General features: G+C 42.4%; 1 protein-coding gene across 1 annotated transcript; it reads left to right on the top strand.

Annotated features, from left to right (window-relative positions):
* Positions 1-1746: 1746 nt before the first annotated feature.
* pla2g15 (phospholipase A2, group XV) lies at positions 1747-16769 on the top strand. Its single transcript, XM_083916146.1, has 7 exons — positions 1747-2082; positions 5687-5843; positions 8167-8285; positions 8498-8596; positions 9648-9872; positions 12364-12476; positions 14320-16769. The coding sequence occupies exons 1-7, from the start codon at positions 1932-1934 to the stop codon at positions 14719-14721; spliced, it is 1266 nt and encodes a 421-aa protein (XP_083772272.1). The 5' UTR covers positions 1747-1931; the 3' UTR covers positions 14722-16769.
* The last annotated feature ends 8711 nt before the right edge of the window (positions 16770-25480 follow it).

Here is a 25480-nt window from a genome sequence, read left to right as displayed (position 1 = left end):
CAATAATGAAAGCTCTGCTACTTGCCTTTTTGCAGAGTATTATGGTATCCATGTCTGTGGAGACATTCCCGGGCTAAATGTAAATAAGACGCCATGTTAGTGACCCTGCTGACAGTGGTTGGTCTGTAGGCCCAGATCGTCACTAGCGGTTATGCTGCATTCACTTGTAATCGGAAACCGGGAACCTCAACTTCTGAGTTAGGCTTGTAGTATGGGCAGAATTGTAATAGGAACATGAGTGTGTGAGTGTGTATGTGTGTGTGTGTGTGTGTGTCTGTGTCTGTGTGTGTGTGGATTTATAAGGGAAACATATAGGGGACGGACTGGAAGTAGAGAGGTGAATGTGTTTCAATAAAGTTTACAAAAGAGCAAAACAAAGTCAAAACACAGCACCTGTGAACATGACAAGATTAAGGCTCTGAAAGAACAGGCTCCTCTGCAGTTACATCTTACTGCCAAATAGGCTCAGAACAAGTTTAAGAGTTTATAAAACAAAACCACATGGAGTGCTCGATATATTTATGTCAGGCAAAAACACATTTCACACAGGTCCAACGTCTATTAGCAGCGCCTCTTAGCCCAAGTAACAGTTCTAAACGGATAAGGACCAGCAGCAACTGTAACCCTGACCCCCCAGCCCATAACCATGACCCCCTTATCTTAACTCAAGGCTGATGACTGCAGCATGGGTTTGTTTATTTCTTTTCTAAGCTGTGTAGTTTGTTGTATCTTCCTTATATTTGATAGTAATCACAATTAGGGATCTGGGATTATTAAAGTATTTCTGAGACTTACGGATGTATTTACGTCACACATAATTATGACACTATTATTAATTTTGTTTTGTTTTTTTACGTTGGTTCATTCAGGCAACTTCAAATCCTGTTACATACATCCTTAGGAACACAATCCTCTGTTAACTTCCGGTGGATAATGAACTCATCATCACATCACTTTTGTTTTTAACGTGCACACTCACATACCCAATGACATTTATATATTTGTCATATTATATGTAGTCAGATTGAGGGACCTCCCTAGTTTTTATTGTTTATGATGTGTAATATTTCTATTAGGGTTTATATATTTTGTAGATGTCTGTATAAAATTGTTGTGAAAATTGATTAGAAGATCACTTTTATCCTCATTTACAGTAGCTCATATATTAAACCGATGTAAATGTACTGTTCCGTAAACTAGTGGAGTGTTTCCACTTATAATAAAGCATCTAATGTCACAAAGGTCATGCATGTCAATGATTACCGGTGCTGCAGATCCAGCTTCTTTTCTTCTTCTCTTTTAAACTTTATTTACACAAATAGACTTACAACAGTCATTACTATTCAATCTCCAAACATTATAACAATAATATCGCTCTAGGTCGTGCATATAGCATAAATATAGTGCATAAATCATCACAGATCAAATTCATTACAGATGAATGTTGGTTTGCACAGCTTTGCAGTCGGTGCAGTACTTTAGTGAGTCAAAGTAAGAAATGGAAACAATAAAAATACATTTATGGTTTGCGGATTTGGTGGTGTGTGTGTGTACAGAATTAACAATTAAAGATTCATAACATACGCCTATTTGACAGGAAATATAATATTTCAAAAATACCATTAAAAAAAAAGAGTTCATTTTGAGTTTGACACTAGGTCCAGCTGGTGTAAACAACTTTATCTCTCTCTGCGTCAGTGCGACTCCATCTGCGGTCGATGCCTCTTGACTGGAGCTGTTGTTGGGTAGATTGCTCCGTAATCTAGACCTCGTGACCACCACCTTCTTGTACACTGATCATCATCAACGGAACCTTGTAGTGAATGTGACCAGAGGGCTTCAACGGCAAAGCAGAAAGACTACTTAAACACACACTCACACTCACACCGAGAACACGACCATGACCGCTCGGCTATGAGACACCTGGAGCCATGGCGGCTTGGCACCGGATAACCGCCCTCTCTTCGCTGCTCCAGGTCGGTCTGTTGTTGTTGCTGTTGTCGGCTCGGAGCACCGGGAGACCGCTGGAGAAATGCCCTGGAGACAAGTCTTGTCAGCCCCCGAACCCCCCTGTTGTCCTCAGTAAGTGTTTTACAGTGTTTCTAGTGTTGTTCGACACACCGTTGGTGAATAATTGCTTAACTTCAGCCCGCTCATCAACAGCTTTCTACGATAGTCAAGACAGGCCAAACTCCCTTCACAATCTGTCCGATTTAAGCTCTCCTTGCATGTCGCGGACGTTAGCTCAAAGTAACTCGGTTATGTTGAAGCTCACCGTTTGTTCGAATTACTTTTTGGCAATTCGGCTAGAAAATATTTATCTAATTTGTTAATACGTCGTTTACATTTCGACTTTAGTAAACCCTTGGCCTGTCGGTGTTTCCTCCCACCGTACAAACACCAGCCATCCTTGGCGGAGAGAGGTGTGTCGGTCGCCGGGCTATATGTCGAGTTGCGTTTGACAAATGCATTTTTGAGTGTTATATCAATGTTGTTTTTAAAACCGGTTCATATCGACTCCGAACGTGTTGTTGTCGTCGTTCGTTAAAGGTTTAATGTCGCTTTAAGGGAGGCGTCGATATACTGCTGTATTTATGAAAGGAGTTTGGCTGAGGGCGCTGTCAGGGGAGAGAACTTGGGTAACGATGATTCTGAGGAAAACACGACCCTGTTAGCACACTATGATGCTGAAATGTAGTTACGAGATAAGTGTGTGTGTGTGTGTGTGTGTGTGTGTGTGTGTGTGTGTGTGTGTGTGTGTGCGTGTGCGTGTGCGTGTGTGTGTGTGTGCGTGTGTTAAGGTTGATTGTTTACAGTCAGAGAAATACCCTGATCATATGACTGAGCTGAGAACGGAGTATGACTCTCCAGCACTTCAGCCAATCACGTCCCCAGGATACTGAGACAATCTCCATCTAGACTTTTCTACACTGTTTAATTATAGAATAAAGTGTGTACCTTTTTAATGTAAATTTATTTTCTTAATCCAAGGTAACATTACACATATTACAAGTTTAAGGATCTGCGATTCCTTTCCTCCAACTCCATTACTGAAAGGGTCTTGGGTTTAGAGGATTCTTATCTGTGTTTGGCCAAGTTACAACCACAGTGTCTGTCTGTCTGCATGAGTGTGTGTGTGTGTGCGTGTGTGTGATAAGAGCCTGTGTAGCTGCTTGACCTGCAGTGATCTCTTGCTGTTTATTTGTGGACGTAGTCAACCATCTGTGCATGTTTACTTGTGAGAAAACCAGGTAGAGGTGACTTGTCTCTAACTAATTTATAGTGTTGCTGTTACAAATCAAGTCCCTGCAGATTGAATAACGTGTTTTCTTCTTTCCACCGGTCTTTAGCCAGATACTACTGACTGTCCTGTGATTTGCAATGTTGATAGTACAGAAGGTGCAAAAAGCCATTGAACAAACAGTTTGAGTGACAACTGATATTCAGATTAATACCTACAAACAACCACAACCAGGTCATATACGTTATATCCCAGCTCTTTACATCTGATGAGCCAAAATGACTATGTACCAGTATCTGAAAGAGGCAAAACGGCATCCATTTACTCCATTCAATTCAATTAAATTTTATTTATAGTGCCAAATCATAACAAAAGTTATCTCAGGACACTTTACAGAGTAGGTAAAGACCACACTCTATGACTTATTTATGATTTACATAGACCCAACAATTCCCCCGTAAAGTATGTTATGACATCTCTGCAAAATGACTAAAGTTTTTTTTTTTGGGCAGTTTTTCAAGCCTTTATTATTACAAAGGACAGACAGGAAATGGGGTGAGAGAGATAGAGGGGGAGACATGCAGCAAAGGGCCGCAGGTCGGAGTCAAACCCACGGCTGCTGCCTCGAGGACCTTCAACCTCTTTACATGGGACGCCTGCTCTAACTACTGTGCCACAAGCCGCCCCCACATGTTTGTGTGTATGTTTATGAAGATAATTTACAAAAGAATGAAAGAATGAATTTCCTCCAGGTGCCCGGTGGATCAGTGGTTAGAGCAAGCGCCCCATATACAAGGCTAGAAGTCCTCGCTGTGGCAGCCCTGGTTCGACTCCAACCTACCGGCCTTTGCCACATGTCACCCCCCCTCTCTCTCTCCCCCCATTTCCTTATAACCTCCAGCTGTTCAAATAAAGGCTCAAAAAAGGCCAACAAAATAATCTAAAAACAATTCCCCAAGGGGACATATAAAGTACATTTTTGCTATTATTGAAAACATATTTTCCCCTGATTTATTCAGAGCTCACTGAAATCTGAAGTGAGTATTGCTGCAGTCACAGAGGATGAGTGTGGATCAGGCCCCCACCAGAGCAACTTCCTGGTTGATCCAATACAGAAGTGCCAAAAACAGCAGTTCTCTGAGTGTCCACTAGGGGCAGGTTTCATAATAGAGCAGTTTCTCATTGACTCCCATGTTAAACAGGCGGTTTTCACAGCATCATTAAACCTGTTTAAGGCCTGGTACAAAAAAACATTCTAGTCTGTATGTTTAGGTCATATTTCCATGGCAACATTGAGGGGGGTGATTTTTTTTGTACCAGACTAGTTTTTATTTTATTGGAGGTTAAAGTTTATGAATAATAAGGGGCGTGGCCTCTTGAGTGACAGCTAGCCTCTGGACCTCACTTCCTCCTCAGAGGTAAACATCAGCCAGATGGACGTATCTCCCTCCCCCCAACGTCACATACATGCCCTTTTTTGGTAAGAGGAAATGAGGCCGAGTCAAAGTCTGACAAGATGGCGACTCTCATAGGAGAGTAAAATTGGATCAAGTTGAGAGAACGGACCTTGACAAAGATGCTACGTCCATTTTGTATACAGTCTATAGTGTGGATGGAGCTGAGGTGTGCAGAATGAAGCCTACAGTCTATGCTAGCCACCTCTACGACACCCACCTGTCACTCAAAGGGGCCAGCCATTCATTATGACAAAATTAATATTATTTAATGGGTGAGTTATAAAACTAGAGAGACCAGACCCTTTCTGTGCACCAGGCTGTAATCATGGTTATTTCTGCTGTACAGTTGGGCACTTTAACACCAGGCTCTATGGGGATTTTGCTCTGTTTTGGAGTGGTCACTTGAGGAACCACAGTTTCTAGTATGGGCTTCATTTCTCAGCTCCCCCAGGGTGCTTCTTGGTTTAATTGCACATTTATCCAAACATGTTGTTCAGCAATCTTCACATTTCAAAAAGAACAAAAGAGGACATTTCTAATTAGTTCCACAGTCTTTTAAAATAAAATCACTGATGCTGAAAGTGGCCACTAGCTGTCTGTTTTCACTGTACTGATTTGCTACATGCCCTCCATCATTGAGAATTGGCCTCATACATGAGCATACACTTTGGACTGTTCAGTTCTTTATAACAATGTTACCATACCAGGATCCTGGTGAGAGGTTAAAACAACTGGTTCATAAAATATTATTTTACTGTTGTTTGGTCACGCACAGAGGAGGAGGAAAGCCAGAAGAAGAAAAAGCCTTGACTCCTAATGGAATTGAATTGAACAAGTTGAATGGTTGATAACTGACAAAGAGATATGTCCATTAGAAATCTGTGTTGAAACAGTGCAAAGATGAGATAACCATTGTAGAGTGATGTGTTATTGCCATTTTCATCCGGTTATGATGACTGTGACTCATTGCTAATGTGGCTCCTTGCAGTTCCGGGGGATCTGGGAAACCAGTTGGAGGCGAAGCTGGATAAACCCAGTGTGGTCCATTACATCTGCTATAAGAAGACAGACTCCTTCTTCACCCTGTGGCTCAACTTGGAGCTGCTGGTCCCCGTAGCCATTGACTGTTGGATAGACAACATAAGGTATGATGTGGGTTTCTCCGTTCACACTTAAGCCCAGTTCAGGCCAATGATTCGCAACGCAACAAAACCGTTTTAGAACGTCCCAGGTAAAAGTCGCAGCGGTGTGAACTGACCCGTCTGGACTCAAACCGGCTGATGTGGTCACCAGTGATTCAGCTTGTCAAATTGCCAGCAGCTGGTTTAAAGACTGTTTTTAAAGGAGGCTCAATGAATAAGGAGAGCGGAGGCCATAATCCAGAACAAAGCAGTGAATCAGGGAAATAAAATGTCGTTTTTGCCGTTTTATCACAAACTAGAAGTACAGCTGTAGCGACTCTCTGTCCTCATTTATATTTTTATAATGCTACAAATTAGATCCAGCTACCTTAAAAAGCCTGAAAAGTTGGAGGTTAGAAAAAAAGTGCAGAGAGGCGTTGCTATGGAGATGACTCAGTGGTGTGAACTGGCAGGTTTCAGAACGTTGCGGACCTGCACGGTGCAAGTCGCTGCAAGTTTCGGCTCGTTTCCTTGCGAATCTTTTGCCTGAACTGGGCTTAAGACTTGAATAAAGTGCTGTTTGTCAGTCACTGATGATTTTAACCACCTCACCAAATGCTGTTCTCTGTTGATGTTGGTTTTTACAGTTTTATGGCATCAGAACAACAGGGATATCTGATGTTTTGGATCCGTGTGGTATTTTTCTGGGGTCAAAATATTCTACTTTTGCTGTCGTTGTAGGGAATGCTTGTTTTTTTTGTAAAAACTTGCCGTGGGGCAAACTCCAAAAGTGCAAATCCCTGGAGATGCTGTCCGTAGGATAAGGGAACAGGTAGATGGGATCAATGACCAGGTTGACTTTGTGTGAACAGTTATCGACCTCCATTAGAAAACCTGACCTTTGAACCCTCCATTTATCAACAAGGTATGGAGGGAAACAGAGGGCCAGATAGCATTCTGTTAATGTTCCCATCAGTAATCAACTGAAAAAGACTCTGGTCAGATATTGAGTGAGCCTGAATTTTCCATTCAACTTATCGTGTCATATGCTTTGTTGATGTTTTACTGGAACAGAATCCTGTCATTCTCAGGAATCTGTGATCTCTATTGCTATTGTTTATTCAATAAGGCAAGAGACATGAGAAGTGTAAGAATCAACATGTGTTTTGACCTGATTTGAGTTATGTGGGAATTATGAGGCAAAGTCGGCGCATGCTTCATCATAAAGTCATACAATTGCTGAGAGGCTAGGCTACTTGAATGATGGACTGAAAGTATGTGGGCAAGGCATGAGTCATGCTACAGGTTTGTACATGTTTAGGTGCGTAAGATGTAATAGACACAGTACAGGTGTAACTGTCTGAGTCAGTTGACATCAGTAGGGTCCGTCCGATATGGGATTTTTGAGACTGATGCAGTAAAATCGACCTTTTCTGTGTGGATTTTGCACCGATATGACGAAGGTGCTCAGAAGGCTTCTAAGCTAACTAAATAACTTTATAAAGCAATATTATACATTATTATACATACAGTGTATTACATTGTCAACCAATTCTAGAAATTAACACTGAAAAAAAAAGAATTCAAAAAGGGCTAAATAAACAGAACTGTATGTTCAGTATCAGTCAATCGTTGAACATTTAAATAATGGATAAATGAAAATAAAATAAATGGCTATAACATGTTAGCTGATAGATACCAATATGTCTGTGATAGGCCAATATCCGATATATCGGTCTGGCTCTTTTAAGTGAAATGAAAATACTGTTAACTACAATTTGCACTAAACTAAAAGAAGAACTAAAAGACCTGAAAAGAAAAATTTAGCTGGAAGATCATTTTGCAACTGTAGATTAATAACCTTTGAAAAATCTAGATTTCATTTTCCAGAAATGCTCAGTTGTTTTTTTTTTTTCATCATTTTGTTTGGCCTTTTATTGAGATGGTACAGCTTGAGATTGACAGGAAATAGTAAAGAGAGAGAGCGGAGACATGCAGCAAAGGCCACAGGTGGGAGCTGGACTCGAGCTGCTGCGTTGAGGACTTTTACCCTCTGTATATGGGACGCTGCTCTAACCACTGAGCCCCTGGGCGACACACTAATGTTCACTTCTGCTTGGCAAACCCACACATCTTCTCTCACATCTGCATAGGAGTCTTAGAGTTAGGGAAGTCACGCATAACTAACGGGGTGTTGGGACGATGGTGATTCAAAATGGGAAGTGTTTCTGTTGCCCTGTAGTAGGATTCGTGTGTGTGACCTTTGTGTTCACCACAGATGCAGAACTGACACTGATCTCACTCTTCGTGTTACTATTTGTGTGTGTAAATGTCTGTGTATGTGCAGGCTGATCTACAACAGGACCACACACAGCACCTCGTCCCCGCCGGGTGTGGACGTCCGTGTCCCGGGGTTCGGACAGACGTATTCGCTGGAGTATCTCGACCCCAGCAAACGCAGTGTGGGTGAGTTAAAGGCCCCGAAACCAAACAGTTCCTTACAGAAGTGAGAACTGGGCAAACTTTCCTCACTCTTGAGATCTGTCAGCGGTCCTCATAAAGTTAGACACACAGGAAACAGATTAACATTTTTTTCACTGCTAACGTGTTGGGTATGAGACTGAAATGTGTGATGCTTTTATTTTTCTTCTGATCTTGTGTGTGTTTGTGTGTCCTAGGCATGTACTTCTTTACTATAGTGCAGGCGCTGGTAGAGTGGGGCTACACCAGAGATGATGATGTCAGAGGAGCTCCCTATGATTGGAGGAAAGCCCCCAGTAAGCAGCCATGCACACACACTTCCACTCATCCCCTGAGTTTTTATCCTAACCCATGAAAGATGTAGCCTAGTGAGACCATCCTGATCTCGCAAGATCCATTGTATTTTACTCACAGATCAGTCTGGTAACGTGCAACAGAGAAAATTTGGAGAGGTTTGCCCAAGCGTCCGAACAAGTCAGCGTCTGTTTTGAGGCGATTGAAGTGTGACACAACGAGAAGCGACTGTTAAGTGTAAACAACATGGAGGCTTCCACAGATGAGATGAGCGCAGCTATCAAGAAAGCTGCTCACTAACTCTTTCTCTCTGTGATCCTTCTGTTGAATATGGAGCGGGCTCCTGAAATTGGGCCTTTGTTTCGTAAATACACGTTACACAAATGCAAATATCCTTTACTGACATGCTGTTTACTTTCTGAGCTTTGCTTTGATGCCGTTAGCACTTGATACGCTTCGTTGATGTGATTGGTTGATTTGGCCCGTATGTTGGTGATAGACGGATGGTTTATCCAATCAGCAACCAGTATTTTCGCCCCTTCCCAAAAGCTTTCCAGATGGATTAGGTTATGAATGATGAGCCCCACCAGTGAAACACAAAATACACTTTTTCATCATTATGGTTTTCACAAGTGTAGTGTCAAGTACAGATACATAAAACAAATGAGCTGGTATTTGGAGAACCTGGCTGTGGTTTGTGTGGTAGAGCAACTGGAGCATTTATTTAACAGGTGACGCGCAGGAATTTTAGGAAAGGAATTTAGCCAATTGCATCTTTGAATTTTTTGAGTCACTGTTGATGACGTGCTGCAATACAAGGAAACAAAACAAAAGAAGACACCGGTCTTGCCACTCGTGGGTTTTGTGGGCTTTTATTTTGAAAGGGGTATTTATGGCTGCGAAGGATTACATAACCTGGGAGTTTTCGACACCAGGATAGAATCAAACGTTAAGTCTTGGAAGCGCTCCAACCTCATACTGGAAACACTGAGGGGTGTCACAGCAGGGAACTTTGCTTACTCATTGTCTCTTTTGTCTTTTATCCTCTGTCAGATGAGAATAAAGAGTATTTCCTGGCACTGCAGCAGATGATTGAAGAGATGGCGGAGAAGGCTGGTGGGCCCGTGGTGCTCATCGCTCACAGCATGGGCAACATGTACACCTTGTACTTCCTCAACCAGCAGCCACAGGCTTGGAAAGACCGATACATCAAAGCTTTCGTCGCTCTGGGACCACCGTGGGCAGGCGTGGCCAAGACCCTCCGCGTGGTCACCTCTGGTAAGAGATGGAGCCGGGATTATGTAAACAGTGTAGTGTGCTTAAGTATGTAGGGGTAAGGGCCGTCTACACCAAGAACTATAGCGATAACAATGTTAGCATCCAAACAGATCAAAAGCATCGTCCATCGGCCCAACACAACAAACTCTCCCCGCCATGGATGCAGGTCCAGGGGGGTACCCCCCCCCCCCCCCAATTTCTGACTTCACATTTCAGATTCACATCTAAAAAGAAATTATTACAATGGTGGAAGAAATACTGTTTGACAAATATATTTCTGACTCCACATCCATCTCTGCTCTCCTCCACTACATTCAATTTTATTTATAGTGCCAAATCATAACAAAAGTTATCTCAGGACACTTTACAGAGTAGGTAAAGACCACACTCTATGACTTCTTTATGATTTACAGAGACCCAACAATTCCCCCGTAGAGTACGGTGGCGTTGAAAACCTTCACTTTAACAGGCAGGAACGTCGGACAGACCCAGCTCTGTGGAGGACGGACATCTGTCTGCACCGGTTGGGGAGGAAGAAAATATAATAATATCTATAGTAATATGACTGACATGTTATGGCAGTTAATATAGTAGAAACAAGTACAGCCAAGGTGACAGAATATGTAAATGATAATAATTATGTTGGCAAATATGATTAGTGATGAGTAGTGGTAATAACAGCTGTGATACAATGAGACACCACTGATGGTGTTTTTATGGCTACAAATTTGATCATTTATAAGTCTAGTGATAGTGTGTATATATAAGTAATAGGAATAACACAAATGAACAGGGAGTTTCTTACACAGACGCTGATCAGCAGGCTTTAAAAAAGGGCTTCATATTTCCATATCCATCCACATCAGTTAATCATGGATAAAGTAGTCCCATACACTGGGAGAAAAGGGAGATGGAGAGAAGAACTGGGGCTGAGGAGATATTACATGAAGACCCTTAAAGACCCTTAAAATGATGATTTACTAATATAAAAGTTAAATAAGCAGTGATACTCTGTTTAGGACAAATAATCATAAAGGTAAGAACATGAAATGATTCCATGTGCAGAACTTTTTAAATGATGTAGTGAGCCTCTTTGAAGTTGGGATTTATGGTGGCATGGTGTGAGTTGCATAAGGCAAGTTTATTTCTATAGCACAATGCTATAGGCAATTCAAAGTGCTTCACATAAAACAATAAAAGCATTGGGGGAAAAACACACAAAACCTATACATGTAAAACACATAAAAGGTCATTTAAAACATATAAAAGATTTCAAAGGTATAAAAGGTCATTAGGGGCATAAGGGCAAAAAAAACAAAACAATATAATTTGGTCTCCCCCCAAATGCTGACATTGGATCTGCACCCCTGCTCCCCAGACCCCGCCCCCCTCCACCACTCTTTATGGCAGAACCAGACTTCTCCATCTCTCCACCATGTAGTCAGACACTTAAAATAATCTGAGCCTGTCAGTGGCAAAGACAAGCACTTTAAATGGACGGATAGTGTTGGTGTGCACATGTCTCTTTGGGTACAGTGTAGCCAGGCTGCAACGCTCCCACTCAATACTGGACCAATTCAGAAAGAAATGTTTCTCCAATGAGTCAATCAGACTCAGGGGGAGGAAAAATACCAAAAATGTGTAGTATAAGTTGGTCTTGTTGCATCTTTACCAGGCAGTGAAGTCTTCCTAATGTTCAAACATCCAGTCGTATCTTACAGCCACCACAGTATGAGGTTTAGTTTTAAGTGATGTGATGGCAACAGCCTTTGTAATAACGTGCAGAAGCTGCTCTCATCCACTCTTCTTTCCTCTGTTAGATTACTTCATAACTGCTCAGACCAAACTGCATAAAGGACATTTGCCTCAGATCCTGTATGTTGAAAAATGTTTGCCTGCCTGTAACCCTGACACACTACCTTGTTTCCTGAAACTGTCACTATGTCCTGACAGCACGATGAGACAGACGATCTGTGAAAAAGTCACGTAGCTCTACTCCCACCTTCTGTTCCTGTCCGCTCACCTCTCTGGGTGCTCCTAATGGAATCTGCTAAATTTCAGAGCGGAGGGTCAATAATGGCTCTGAACTCTGATCGAACTGTGAAACCGGACAGCACTGATCAAATATGAATCAATATTCTGTCACTGTTTTTGCATATTTCTCAAAGTGTTGTCAGAAACATATTTTAGTGTTCAGCCATAAAATGAGGAAGTTTGTGAACAAGTGGCGCTGAAACCAAGCGCTGCCTAGTTTCCCAGTGTGATCAGGAACAGTCATTGACACTGCGACAGAGACTGTTGGGTGCAGATGACATTAGAAGCGGACAGAGAGGGGAAGAACGACTTTTTCACACATCGACTATCGCCTGTACAGAAAGTTACCAACTTTTTAGCTTGAAACGCTGCTGTGTTATACATTACACAGTATGTTTGTGTGTCATTCAGGTATTCAGCGTCAGTTCTCTCACTGGTTTCTTTTCTCCACCTACAGGTGATAATAACCGCATCCCAGTGATCAGCCCGTTGAAGATACGCTCCCAACAACGCTCCGCTGTCTCCACCTCCTGGCTGTTCCCGTATGCCCACTCTTGGCCCAAAGATCAGGTGTGTGTGTGTGTGTGTGTGTGTGTGTGTGTGTGTGTGTGTGTGTGTGTGTGTGTGTGTGTGTGTGTGTGTGTGTGTGTGTGTGTGTGTGTGTGTGTGTGTGTGTGTGTGTGTGTGTGTGTGTGTGTGTGTGTGTGTGTGTGTGTGTGTGTGTGTGTGTGTGTGTGTGTGTGTGTGTGTGTGTGTGTGTGTGTGTGTGTGTGTGTGTGTGTGTGTGTGTGTGTGTGTGCGCACAGTTGTATCTGTCAACTCAGTGTTCAAATCAAAATGTAGCCTTAAATCTCCACTGATTACTATTTTTGAACAATATTAATCAGTAATGATGACACACAGAGCATTATAACTCTGGGAAGCATTTTTTTGCTCTTTGCCTTTACTATGTTATTATAGTACAGCTGGAGATTGACAGGAAATGGGGGAGAGGGGGGGGGGTGACATGAAGCAAAGGGTCGCCGGTCGGAGTCGCACTCGCGGCTGCTGCCCTGATGACTTTGAGCCTTGTGTATATGGGGCGCCTGCTCAACCGTTGAACTCTCAGCAAGCATTTTAGGCGTCAGAAAAACTCTGATAAACTCACCAAACAGCTCGCTCGACAAAGTTAGCAGCTATCAGGTGAACATAGCAGAGCATCAAACAGCTAAAGAGCCTCATATGTCCCTCAGGAGTCAGTGGAGACAAAGATAGAGTGAATACAGCAATTAGTCAAGACTCCCATGTTAGCCAAAACAGATTTCTAATGCTGGTCTCTGCTCTCTTATGCAGCATGTTCCGTCGTGTTACTTTACTTCACTTTAGTTTGATGTTGGTTTGGATCCTCAAAAACAATAGCGCAGGTGTCCATGGGCTGGAACGTTGTGAAACTGTGACGTAATCTGAGTAGTGTTCCGAAAAACTGAGAGGCGTGCCCACCGCGCCACTCCCACACATGCTTCTCATCAGCAGCCGTCCGCCCGGCGTTTGTCAACTTTCATCACACAAGTGTGTCTGAGGAGATAGAGAGGGTCCTCAACTCATCGGACGATTGGCGGTTCATCCCCGGCTCTTCCAGTCCGCATGCTCCCAAATGTGTGTCTGAATGGTTAGATTATCTCCTGATGAGCAGGTGGCATCTAGCGTGGGGTGAATGTAAAGAAGTGTAACAGTGCCTTGAGTGGTCAGAGGAGGCACTATATGTACAAGTCCATTTACCCAGCATGTAACCACAACCACAGCTATCTCTCAGCATGAAAGCAGCAAACAAGGCTAACGTCTTAATAGGAAACAGAAGAACTATACCCTCTAACTCCCAATATAAGAGTCCACATAATGTTTTCTCTAGCAGAAAGACAGGGTGCTGGAGAGCGCTCCAAACAACGACAACAATATTAAAGTTAGCTAGGTTGTAAGCTTTGTCGTCTACCCTATGTTAACGTAGCATTTAGTTAACAACTAGCTAACAACAAGTTTACAACACAACACTCACCAACTGTGATTAAAAACGCAACAATCACCAGCAACAATCAGTGTTTATCTGCTCCCAACAATGGGCTGTCTTTGCTGTGGTTGCCTGAAAAGGAGTGACTGTGACAACATCTGCGCTTTTGTAAAAAGTTAAGAGATCTGATTTTTCAAGAAGCAGAGGTCAGAGCGGCTGAAAAAGACACCGGGTTCAGAACTTTTTCTCTGGCGCTCAGAAAAAGAATGCCATGTGGCTCTAGAAACTGTAGGAAGGGGGAAACTATTTAGGATGAAAATGTTGAAAATTGATGAAGTTGGTGTAAATACATGTTTTTCTTAAGCATGTGGTAGAAGTAACCAAATCTAACAACGAGGAAAAAATTTTTCCCCCTTCATCTATCACCAGGTCTTGGTGCAGACGCCCACCACTAACTACACCGTGCTGGACTACAAGCGCCTCTACGCAGACATCGATTTTGAGGACGGCTGGCTGATGCGGCAGGACACAGAGGCGCTGGTGGCGGACCTCACGCCCCCCGGTGTGGCTGTCCACTGCCTGTACGGCAGCGGCATCCCCACGTCCGAAGCCTTCCAGTACACCGACAAATTCCCCGACGTAGAGCCCACGGTGGTGTTCGGCGACGGGGACGGGACGGTGAACCTGCAGAGCGCCATCCAGTGCGGGCGATGGGTGGGAAAACAGAAACAGCCTGTGACCTTAAAAGAGCTCCCAGGGAACGAACACGTCAACATGCTGCTGAACTTCACCACTGTGGCGTACATCAAGACTGTGCTGTTCTCCCCGTGATGCTGACACACACACACACACACACACACACACACACACACACACACACACACACGCGCGCGCGCAGACTGCCTGAACATGCCAAATTGCTTAAGAAAAGTATTGAAATTTTGCAGAAGAATTGCAAAATGAGTTTGAATCGATTTTATAGCTGTAATTCTATAATGTAAGTTAATGTCAGGTTGTTTACTTTTATATTGGTCTCAGCTTTTGCCCAAGATTTTACCTACTAAATCCACCATCAGTCCCAAGTCAGGTCTTTTTATTAATTTTTTAAAGGAGATTTCAGAACTGCTTTGACTCTAATGTTGTGTAACAGTTAAGCGCGTTCTGCTTTTCTTCCTGTAAGAGGTCACATGTTTCACTGCTTGTCTGTTAAGTAGAAGTTTACCAAAACAATTTAAGCTTAATTTCTTTATTCTTAAATATTTTGATTTCCAGTGATCCTATTGTTGATCTTTTTTTTGTTGTCCCCGATCGTCCGAAGAATTAGTTTTTATCATGTTTGCATATCTCGTGAGTCGTGTGCTCAAGGACAGGAACCGTACCTGGGATATGGATGATGAAGCCACTCAAACATCCAACAAAAAGATTAAACACTTGTAAATTTAAAAAATCTGAACTCACAGTCCACTTACTAGCTTTTTCAGGGGCTTTGAATAGCATTGGACTAAATTAACGAGAGGAGTCCGCTCCATTCATTGCTGCAGACTGGAGGTGCAGATACAGGTGAAGTGTTACGGTTTGTCAAAAAAACTGACTCAAATATTTAAACAAAAAGATTTGTCAAAAATATAATGTACCTCAAGTTCCTCAAGCTCTTTCCAGGGCTTTTAAATGCATCTCATGGTCTTCATCAATGAGGTTTGCGCAGTAGTTGTGGAGATGGTTGAGTTGTGCTGTCCAGAGCTCCGTGCTTAGACCATATGATGACAGCTGATGAACATGAGATGTTATCGTTTCATTAAACTACTGTTTCTGAGGTGAAGAGCTTTCAAGCTGCTTCTCGTTTAAAAAAGTGAAATTCAAAGTCTGCCCCTGATTTGCTTTGCTTTCTAATCAACTGTACCAAAACCAGCCAAATGGTGACAAAGCCAAAGACAGGCTATATGTTTGAATCAGTGTTTTAGCATTTGTGCATTATCTAAATTCTGAAATGAAATTAGCTGTTGTTGTTGTAAAACTTGCAAACTTTCTATGCAATTGCATTTTTCATATTTGCTGAAATTGTCACTATGTCCTGACAGCACTATGAGAAAGACGTTCTGTGCAAAGGTCATGTATCTCCGCCTCCACCCCCTGTTCCTGTCTGCTCCTAATGGCATCTGCTAGACTCCACCGTGCCCCAACACATCCAATCAGAGCTGAGAATAAGAAGGTTTGTGATCGAGCCAAAACCAAGCCTGACCCACCAGCCGACCGGCCAGACAAACTTTGAGCAGAGTTCAGTCATCAGACTCCTCGGCTGTGATTGGTTGTCGGTCAGGCGCCATTAGGAGCAGACGGGGAACCTTTTTCACAGCTCGTCTCTCAGTGCTGTCAGGATTCAGTGAAAGTTTCAGAAAATCTGAAAAACAAACAAACGTACAGTATGTTTCATAGAAAGTTACTGACTTCAGCTTTGATGGAGGGTTGTCAGAGCGAGGAGGCTGCTCAAGGACAGGGGTTCAGTGCCTTGCTCAAGGGCACCTCTCCAGTTACCAGTCCACGCTCCGTGCACTGACTTGAGCCGTTGACTTTTGGACATTTTTTTCCCTTTTATGGTATCATTATTTTTTATTTTTTACTTTTCTGTACTGTTGATACTTTCTCTTTCTGAAAGGTTAGGAGTTTCAAACCTGACCTCCGTGTCCTTGTGGACGTGCAGTAAGAATCTCTCTGACCTGAGTGATTGTACTGTGCCATCTCGCCCTCTGTGGGCCAAATTAAGCTTATATATCTGCTGTGAACTATCATAAATGTGTGTCAGAAACATGCGTTGCCTTCAGTAAGTAAAAATATTTCAAATATTACATTCAGCCATTGACTTTTATATGTGCAATAAATCCATCTGGTAAACATCACTTCACACGCATTTTATTTTTGGGCTCCAGAACAGTAGAGCCATAACATGATAAATGAATAGTCATTTAACTCTATTTAAGTGATGACTATCCCCCTCCTCTGTGTTCACAGCATGAGGTAAATGGGAAGATATGACTGCATGTTTGAATTCAATTCAATTCACTTTTATTTATAGTGCCAAATCATAACAGAAGTTATCTCAGGACACTTTACAGAGTAGGTAAAGACCACACTCTATGACTTATTTATGATTTACATAGACCCAACAATTCCCCGTAGAGTACGTTGGCATTGAATCCCTTCCCTTTAACAGGCAGGAACGTCAGACAGACCCAGCTCTGTGGAGGACGGACATCTGTCTGCACCCGTTGGGGAGGAAGAAAAGGAGAGAGAAAAGACGAACAGATGGACAGAGAGAGACAAACAGACACAAAGACAGAGACAGAAACACTAACTAAACTAACAGTAACTATAATAATATCTATAGTAATGTGAATATGACTTATATGTTAATATAGCAGAATAGTAGAAACAAGCACAGCTAAGGTGATAGATTATGAAAATGATAATAATTATGGTGGCAAACATGATCAATGATGAGTAGTGGCAATAGCAGCTACGACACAGCTAGACATACCACTGAAGGTGTTTTTATGGCTACGTATTTAATCATTTATAAGACTAGTGATAGTATATATGACTAATAGTTAATAGTTTGAAGCACTCATGAGGTTTCCATACTGATTTTAAGTTCCTTCCTTTCATTGAGGTGTCTGCATGTCATACTTTAAATGAGCACATTCATGCGGCCTAATGCTCTTTTGTCACACGTCAACTTTCTGAACCCTGATCACGTCTCGTAGCATTAGTATTGCAAAAGTCCCTTTTTTCAAACTTTGTGCATTATAGACTCAATTTAAAATAGGTTAAATCCATCTTATTACTCATTAATCTACACACAATACATCATAATGGCAAAGCAAAAACAAATTTTAGTACATTTAAAAAAATAAAATAAAATAAAAAACTGAAATATCACGGGAACCATCACCTTATCGTGGTGGAGAGGTTTGTGTGTCCCTGTGAAACTGAGGGCTGTGTGGTCTGGAGCCTAGTGCTCCTGGTAGGGTCTCCCATGGCAAAGTGGTCTCAGGCGAGGGGCCGGACTAAGAATGGTTCACAAAGACTCAATGGACAAACAACGAAGAGGAAGAGAGAGCCTGCCCGGAGGAAGCCCGGGGCCCCCGTCTGGAGCCAGGCCCAGACGGAGGGCTCGCCGGCGAGCGCCTGGTGGCCGGGTTTGCCACGGAGCCCGGCCGGGCACAGCCCGAAAAAGTGACGTGGCACCTCCCTCCTCTCCATCCTGTGGGCCCACCACTCGCAGGAGGAACCACTTGGGTCGGGTGCGCTGCTCTTGCAGAAGCTGGCTCTTGGGACGTGGAATGTCACCTCTCTGTCTGGGAAGGAGCCGGAGCTTGTGCGGGAGGTGGAGCGCTACCAGTTAGATCTGGTGGGGCTTACCTCCACACACAGTCTCGGTTCTGGAACCGTTCTCCTGGATAGGGGTTGGACATTATTCTTCTCTGGAGTTGCCCAGGGTGTGAGGCGCCGGGCGGGTGTGGGGATACTCACAAACCCCCGGCTGAGCGCCGCGGTGTTGGAGTTCACCCCGGTGGACGAGAGGGTCGCCTCCTTACGCCTGCAGGTGGTAGGGGGGAAAACTTTGACTGTTGTTTGTGCATATGCACCAAACAGCAGTTCAGAGTATTCGGCCTTCTTGGAGACCCTGAATGGAGTCCTGCATGGGGCTCCGGTAGGGGACTCCATAGTTCTGCTGGGAGACTTCAACGCCCACGTGGGCAATGATGGAGACACCTGGAGAGGCGTGATTGGAAGGAACGGCCTCCCTGATCTAAATCCAAGTGGTCGTCAGTTATTAGACTTCTGTGCTAGTCACGGATTATCTATAACTAACGCCATGTTCGAACATAAGGATGCTCATAAGTGTACGGGTACCAGAGCACCCTAGGCCAAAGGTCAATGATCGATTTTGTGATCGTATCATTTGATCTGAGGCCGTATGTTTTGGACACTCGGGTGAAGAGAGGGGCAGAGCTGTCAACTGATCACCATCTGGTGATGAGTTGGATCAGAGGATGGGGGAAGATTCTGGACAGACCAGGTAAACCCAAACGAGTAGTGCGGGTGAACTGGGAACGTCTGGAGGAGGCCCCTGTCCGAGAGATCTTCAACTCACACCTCCGGCGGAGCTTTTCTGGCATCCCTGTGGAGGTTGGGGGCATTGAACCGGAGTGGGCAATGTTCAAAGCTTCCATTGCTGAAGCTGCAGCGGTGAGCTGTGGCCTCAAGGTCTTAGGTGCCTCAAGGGGCGGTAACCCTCGAACACCGTGGTGGACACCGGTGGTCAGGGAAGCTGTCCGACTGAAGAAGGAGGCCTTCCGGGATATGCTATCCCAGAAGACTTCGGAGGCAGTTGCAAAGTACCAACAGGCCAGAAGGGCTGCAGCCTCTGCTGTGTCAGAGGCAAAGCAGCAGGGGTGGGAGGAGTTCGGAGAAGCCATGGAGAAGGACTTTCGGGCGGCACCAAGGTGCTCCTGGAAAACCATTCGACATCTCAGGAGGGGGAAACGGGGAACCGTCCAAGCTGTTTACAGTAAGGACGGGTCGCTGGTGACCTCAGCCGATGAGGTAATCGGGCGGTGGAAGGAGCACTTTGAGGAACTCCTTAATCCGACTAACACGCCCTCTTTTGTAGAGGCAGAGCTGGAGGCTGATGGGGAATCATTGTCAATATCCCTGGCGGAAGTCACTGAGGTAGTCAAACAACTCCACAGTGGCAAAGCCCCAGGGGTTGATGAGATTCGTCCAGAAATGCTGAAAGCTTTGAGTTGGGAGGGGCTGTCTTGGTTGACACGCCTCTTCAACATTGCGTGGAAGTCTGGGACAGTGCCAAGGGAGTGGCGGACCGGGGTGGTGGTTCCTCTTTTTAAAAAGGGGGACCAGAGGGTGTGTGCCAATTACAGGGGTATCACACTACTCAGCCTCCCTGGTAAAGTCTACTCCAAGGTGCTGGAAAGGAGGGTTCGTCCTATAGTCGAACCTCAGATTGAAGAGGAACAATGTGGATTCCGTCCTGGACGTGGAACAACGGACCAGCTCTTCATTCTCGCAAGGATCCTGGAGGGGGCCTGGGAGTATGCTCATCCAGTCTACATGTGTTTTGTGGATCTGGAGAGGGCACATGACCGGGTTCCTCGGGAGATACTGTGGGAGGTGCTGCGGGAGTATGGGGTGAGGGGGTCACTTCTGTGGGCCATCCAATCTCTGTACACCCAAAGTCAGAGCTGTGTCCGGATCCTCGGGAGTAAGTTGGATTCATTCCCAGTGGGGGTTGGCCTCTGCCAGGGGTGCGCTTTGTCACCAATCCTGTTCGTGTTTTTCATGGACAGGATTTCAAGGCGTAGTCGTGGTGGGGAGGGGTTTCAGTTCGGTGGGCTGAGGATCTCGTCTCTGCTTTTTGCAGATGATGTGTTCCTGATGGCATCGTCGATCAGTGACCTTCAGCACTCACTGGATCGGTTCGCAGCCGAGTGTGAAACGGCTGGGATGAGGATCAGCATCTCTAAATCTGTGGCCATGGCTCTTAGCAGGAAACCGGTGGATTGCTTACTCCAGGTAGGGAATGAGTCCTTACCCCAAGTGAAGGAGTTCAAGTACCTCGGGATCATGTTCACGAGTGAGGGGACGATGGAGCGTGAGTTTGGCCGGAGAATCGGAGCAGCGGCGGCGGTGTTGCAGTCACTCTACCGCACCGTTGTGACAAAAAGAGAGCTGAGCCGGAAGGCAAAGCTCTCGATCTACCGGTCAATCTTCGTTCCTACCCTCACCTATGGTCATGAAAGTTGGGTCATGACCGAAAGTACGAGGTCGCGAGTACAAGCGGCCGAAATGTGTTTTCTCAGGAGGGTGGCTGGAGTCTCCCTTAGAGATAGGGTGAGAAGTTCAGCCATCCGTAAGGAACTCGGAGTAGAGCCGCTGCTCCTTAGCGTTGAAAGGAGCCAGTTGAGGTGGTTCGGGCATCTAGTAAGGATGCCCCCTGGGCGCCTCCCTAGGGAGGTGTTCCAGGCACGTCCAGCTGGGAGGAGGCCTCAGGGAAGACCATGGACTAGGTGGAGAGATTATATCTCCACACTGGCCCTCTGAACGCCTCAGGATCCCCCAGTTAGAGCTGGTTAATGTGGGCCCGGGAAAAGGGAAGTTTGGGGTCCCCTGCTAAAGCTGCTGCCCCCGCGACCCGACCCCGGATAAGCGGATGAAGATGAGATGAGATGAGATGAGATGAGAATATCACGTGTGCTGAAGTGTATGAAGCCTGTACTCAGTACGCTGTTGAAGCATCTTTGGGAGAAATTCAGCCTGGATTCCTCTTGTGTACGAAGCTACAGCTTTACACACTCTTTATATTCTATATTATAACCTATAGAAGCCTTTACACACCATCATCAACACCACCACACTCTTTATATCTGATTTATATTCTATATTATAACCTATAGAAGCCTTTACACACCATCATCAACACCACCACACTCTTTATATCTGATTTATATTCTATATTATAACCTATAGAAGCCTTTACACACCATCATCAACACCACCACACTCTTTATATCTGATTTATATTCTATATTATAACCTATAGAAGCCTTTACACACCATCAACACCACCACACACTCTTTATATCTGATTTATATTCTATATTATAACCTATAGAAGCCTTTACACACCATCATCAACACCACCACACTCTTTATATCTGATTTATATTCTATATTATAACCTATAGAAGCCTTTACACACCATCATCACCACCACCACACTCTTTATATCTGATTTATATTCTATATTATAACCTATAGAAGCCTTTACACACCATCATCACCACCACACTCTTTATATCTGATTTATATTCTATATTATAACCTATAGAAGCCTTTACACACCATCATCAACACCACACTCTTTATATCTGATTTATATTCTATATTATAACCTATAGAAGCCTTTACACACCATCACCACCACCACACTCTTTATATCTGATTTATATTCTATATTATAACCTATAGAAGCCTTTACACACCATCATCAACACCACACTCTTTATATCTGATTTATATTCTATATTATAACCTATAGAAGCCTTTACACACCACCAACACCACCACCACACTCTTTATATCTGATTTATATTCTATATTATAACCTATAGAAGCCTTTACACACCATCATCAACACCACCACACTCTTTATATCTGATTTATATTCTATATTATAACCTATAGAAGCCTTTACACACCATCATCAACACCACCACACTGTTTATATCTGATTTATATTCTATATTATAACCTATAGAAGCCTTTACACACCATCATCACCACCACACTCTTTATATCTGATTTATATTCTATATTATAACCTATAGAAGCCTTTACACACCATCATCACCACCACCACACTCTTTATATCTGATTTATATTCTATATTATAACCTATAGAAGCCTTTACACACCATCATCAACACCACCACACTCTTTATATCTGATTTATATTCTATATTATAACCTATAGAAGCCTTTACACACCATCATTAACACCACACTCTTTATATCTGATTTATATTCTATATTATAACCTATAGAAGCCTTTACACACCATCATCAACACCACCACACTCTTTATATCTGATTTATATTCTATATTATAACCTATAGAAGCCTTTACACACCATCACCACCACCACACTCTTTATATCTGATTTATATTCTATATTATAACCTATAGAAGCCTTTACACACCATCATCAACACCACCACACTCTTTATATCTGATTTATATTCTATATTATAACCTATAGAAGCCTTTACACACCATCATCACCACCACACTCTTTATATCTGATTTATATTCTATATTATAACCTATAGAAGCCTTTACACACCACCATCATCACCACCACCACACACTCTTTATATCTGATTTATATTCTATATTATAACCTATAGAAGCCTTTACACACCATCATCAACACCACCACACTCTTTATATCTGATTTATATTCTATATTATAACCTATAGAAGCCTTTACACACCATCATCATCATCACCACACTCTTTATATCTGATTTATATTCTATATTTGAACCTATAGAAGCCTTTACACACCATCATCACCACCACCACACTCTTTATATCTGATTTATATTCTATATTATAACCTATAGAAGCCTTTACACACCATCACCACCACCACCACACTCTTTATATCTGATTTATATTCTATATTATAACCTATAGAAGCCTTTACACACCATCATCACCACCACCACACTCTTTATATCTGATTTATATTCTATATTATAACCTATAGAAGCCTTTACACACCATCACCACCACCACCACACTCTTTATATCTGATTTATATTCTATATTATAACCTATAGAAGCCTTTACACACCATCATCACCACCACCACCACACTCTTTATATCTAATTTATATTCTATATTATAACCTATAGAAGCCTTTACACACCATCATCAACACCACCACACTCTTTATATCTGATTTATATTCTATATTATAACCTATAGAAGCCTTTACACACCATCATCACCACCACACTCTTTATATCTGATTTATATTCTCTATTATAACCTATAGAAGCCTTTACACACCATCATCACCACACTCTTTATATCTGATTTATATTCTATATTATAACCTATAGAAGCCTTTACACACCATCATCAACACCACCACACTCTTTATATCTGATTTATATTGTATATTATAACCTATAGAAGCCTTTACACATCATCACCACCACCACACTCTTTATGTCTGATTTATATTCTATATTATAACCTATAGAAGCCTTTACACACCATCATCACCACCACCACACTCTTTATATCTGATTTATATTCTATATTATAACCTATAGAAGCCTTTACACACCATCATCACCACCACCACACTCTTTATATCTGATTTATATTCTATATTATAACCTATAGAAGCCTTTACACACCATCATCACCACCACACTCTTTATATCTGATTTATATTCTATATTATAACCTATAGAAGCCTTTACACACCATCACCACCACCACACTCTTTATATCTGATTTATATTCTATATTATAACCTATAGAAGCCTTTACACACCATCATCAACACCACACTCTTTATATCTGATTTATATTCTATATTATAACCTATAGAAGCCTTTACACACCATCATCATCACCACCACCACACTCTTTATATCTAATTTATATTCTATATTATAACCTATAGAAGCCTTTACACACCATCATCACCACCACCACCACACTCTTTATATCTAATTTATATTCTATATTATAACCTATAGAAGCCTTTACACACCATCATCACCACCACCACCACACTCTTTATATCTGATTTATATTCTATATTATAACCTATAGAAGCCTTTACACACCATCATCATCAACACCACATTCTTTATATCTGATTTATATTCTATATTATAACCTATAGAAGCCTTTACACACCATCATCACCACCACCACCACACTCTTTATATCTAATTTATATTCTATATTATAACCTATAGAAGCCTTTACACACCATCATCACCACCACCACCACACTCTTTATATCTGATTTATATTCTATATTATAACCTATAGAAGCCTTTACACACCATCATCACCACCACCACACTCTTTATGTCTGATTTATATTCTATATTATAACCTATAGAAGCCTTTACACACCATCATCATCATCACCACACTCTTTATATCTGATTTATATTCTATATTATAACCTATAGAAGCCTTTACACACCATCATCACCACCACCACACTCTTTATATCTGATTTATATTCTATATTATAACCTATAGAAGCCTTTACACACCATAATCACCATCACACTCTTTATATCTGATTTATATTCTATATTATAACCTATAGAAGCCTTTACACACCATCATCACCATCACACTCTTTATATCTGATTTATATTCTATATTATAACCTATAGAAGCCTTTACACACCATCATCACCACCACCACACTCTTTATATCTGATTTATATTCTATATTATAACCTATAGAAGCCTTTACACACCATCATCATCACCACCACCACGCTCTTTATATCTGATTTATATTCTATATTATAACCTATAGAAGCCTTTACACACCATCATTACCACCACACTCTTTATATCTGATTTATATTCTATATTATAACCTATAGAAGCCTTTACACACCATCATCACCACCACACTCTTTATATCTGATTTATATTCTATATTATAACCTATAGAAGCCTTTACACACCATCATCAACACCACCACACTCTTTATATCTGATTTATATTCTATATTATAACCTATAGAAGCCTTTACACACCATCATCACCACCACACTCTTTATATCTGATTTATATTCTATATTATAACCTATAGAAGCCTTTACACACCATCATCACCACCACACTCTTTATATCTGATTTATATTCTATATTATAACCTATAGAAGCCTTTACACACCATCATCAACACCACCACCACACTCTTTATATCTGATTTATATTCTATATTATA

This window comes from Echiichthys vipera, assembly GCF_963691815.1.
Source record: "Echiichthys vipera genome assembly, chromosome: 7".
NCBI classification, from domain to species: domain Eukaryota; kingdom Metazoa; phylum Chordata; class Actinopteri; order Perciformes; family Trachinidae; genus Echiichthys; species Echiichthys vipera.
This window is presented reverse-complemented; position numbering and strand designations above follow the sequence as displayed.